This window comes from Loa loa, assembly GCF_000183805.2.
Source record: "Loa loa unplaced genomic scaffold supercont3.3795, whole genome shotgun sequence".
In the NCBI taxonomy this organism is placed as follows: domain Eukaryota; kingdom Metazoa; phylum Nematoda; class Chromadorea; order Rhabditida; family Onchocercidae; genus Loa; species Loa loa.
In genome coordinates, this window is record NW_018111973.1 from 1 (window position 1) to 912 (window position 912).

Below are 912 nucleotides of genomic sequence, written 5' to 3' on the forward strand. Positions count from 1 at the left end.
TTTTTTTTTTAATTTTTTGTTCGAATACTTTGGCGTCTTTTTCTTTGATATATCTAAATGGATGAGCGATTAGTTAACGCTGATAAAATACATTTTGTTATTTCTACTTCTTCTTATCCTCCTCCTCCTCCTCCTCCTCCTCCACCACCTCCTCCTCTTCCTCTTCCTTCTCTTCTTTCAAAAATATTTTTTACGAAATTGAAATTGTGAAAAAAAAAAATTCCATTTCTTTCTTTTATTATCATTACAGTATGAAATTTATCATTTAAGATTGTAGCATGTAATAATGGCTATGATAATATATGATATGATAACGTTAGAATGTTCCTGAATAACCCAGAATAGCTATAACAGTATCGGAATATTGTTAGTAATAATTAGATAATGCTCAGGTAAGTTTCATTTGTTTTAAATTTGAATTTAATAAAAATGTAACCGAAATAATATTTGTTTAGCTCATATATACATATATGTTTCGCTCATTAATTAAAGAAATATTACATGTCATTATTATGAATATCAAATTAAAACGGATAAAATATCAAAAATATCACATGTTAATTTAATGAATATAGAAACCGGATGAAATATTAATATGAAAACCGGATGAAATATTCATATAAAAACCGGATAAAATATTCAAGACTATATGTTAAACTTTATGAATGCATAATTAAACCGGATAAAATATTAAAAATTATCATAATTGTCCCGATTTTTAAAATATCATATAAGCAATACAATAATATATCATTTTTTATCAATTTATTTATCATCAATGGTAATCAATAATTGTGATAAATGATAACGATAATGCACAAAATAATTGGCAAAAATTTTATAATCTAATAACAATGTGACACACTAATAACAATGTGACACTAAAACTATTAATACATTGGCACTAAAACT

At 24.6% G+C, this 912-nt stretch overlaps 1 protein-coding gene across 1 annotated transcript; it reads left to right on the forward strand.

Annotated features, from left to right (window-relative positions):
• Window positions 1-57: 57 nt before the first annotated feature.
• On the forward strand, window positions 58-210 carry LOAG_19248 (hypothetical protein; the record flags this gene model as incomplete). Its single annotated transcript, XM_020451900.1, has 1 exon — window positions 58-210. One exon carries the CDS (start codon window positions 58-60, stop codon window positions 208-210), a length of 153 nt encoding a protein of 50 aa, XP_020304292.1.
• Between the last annotated feature and the right edge of the window lie 702 nt (window positions 211-912).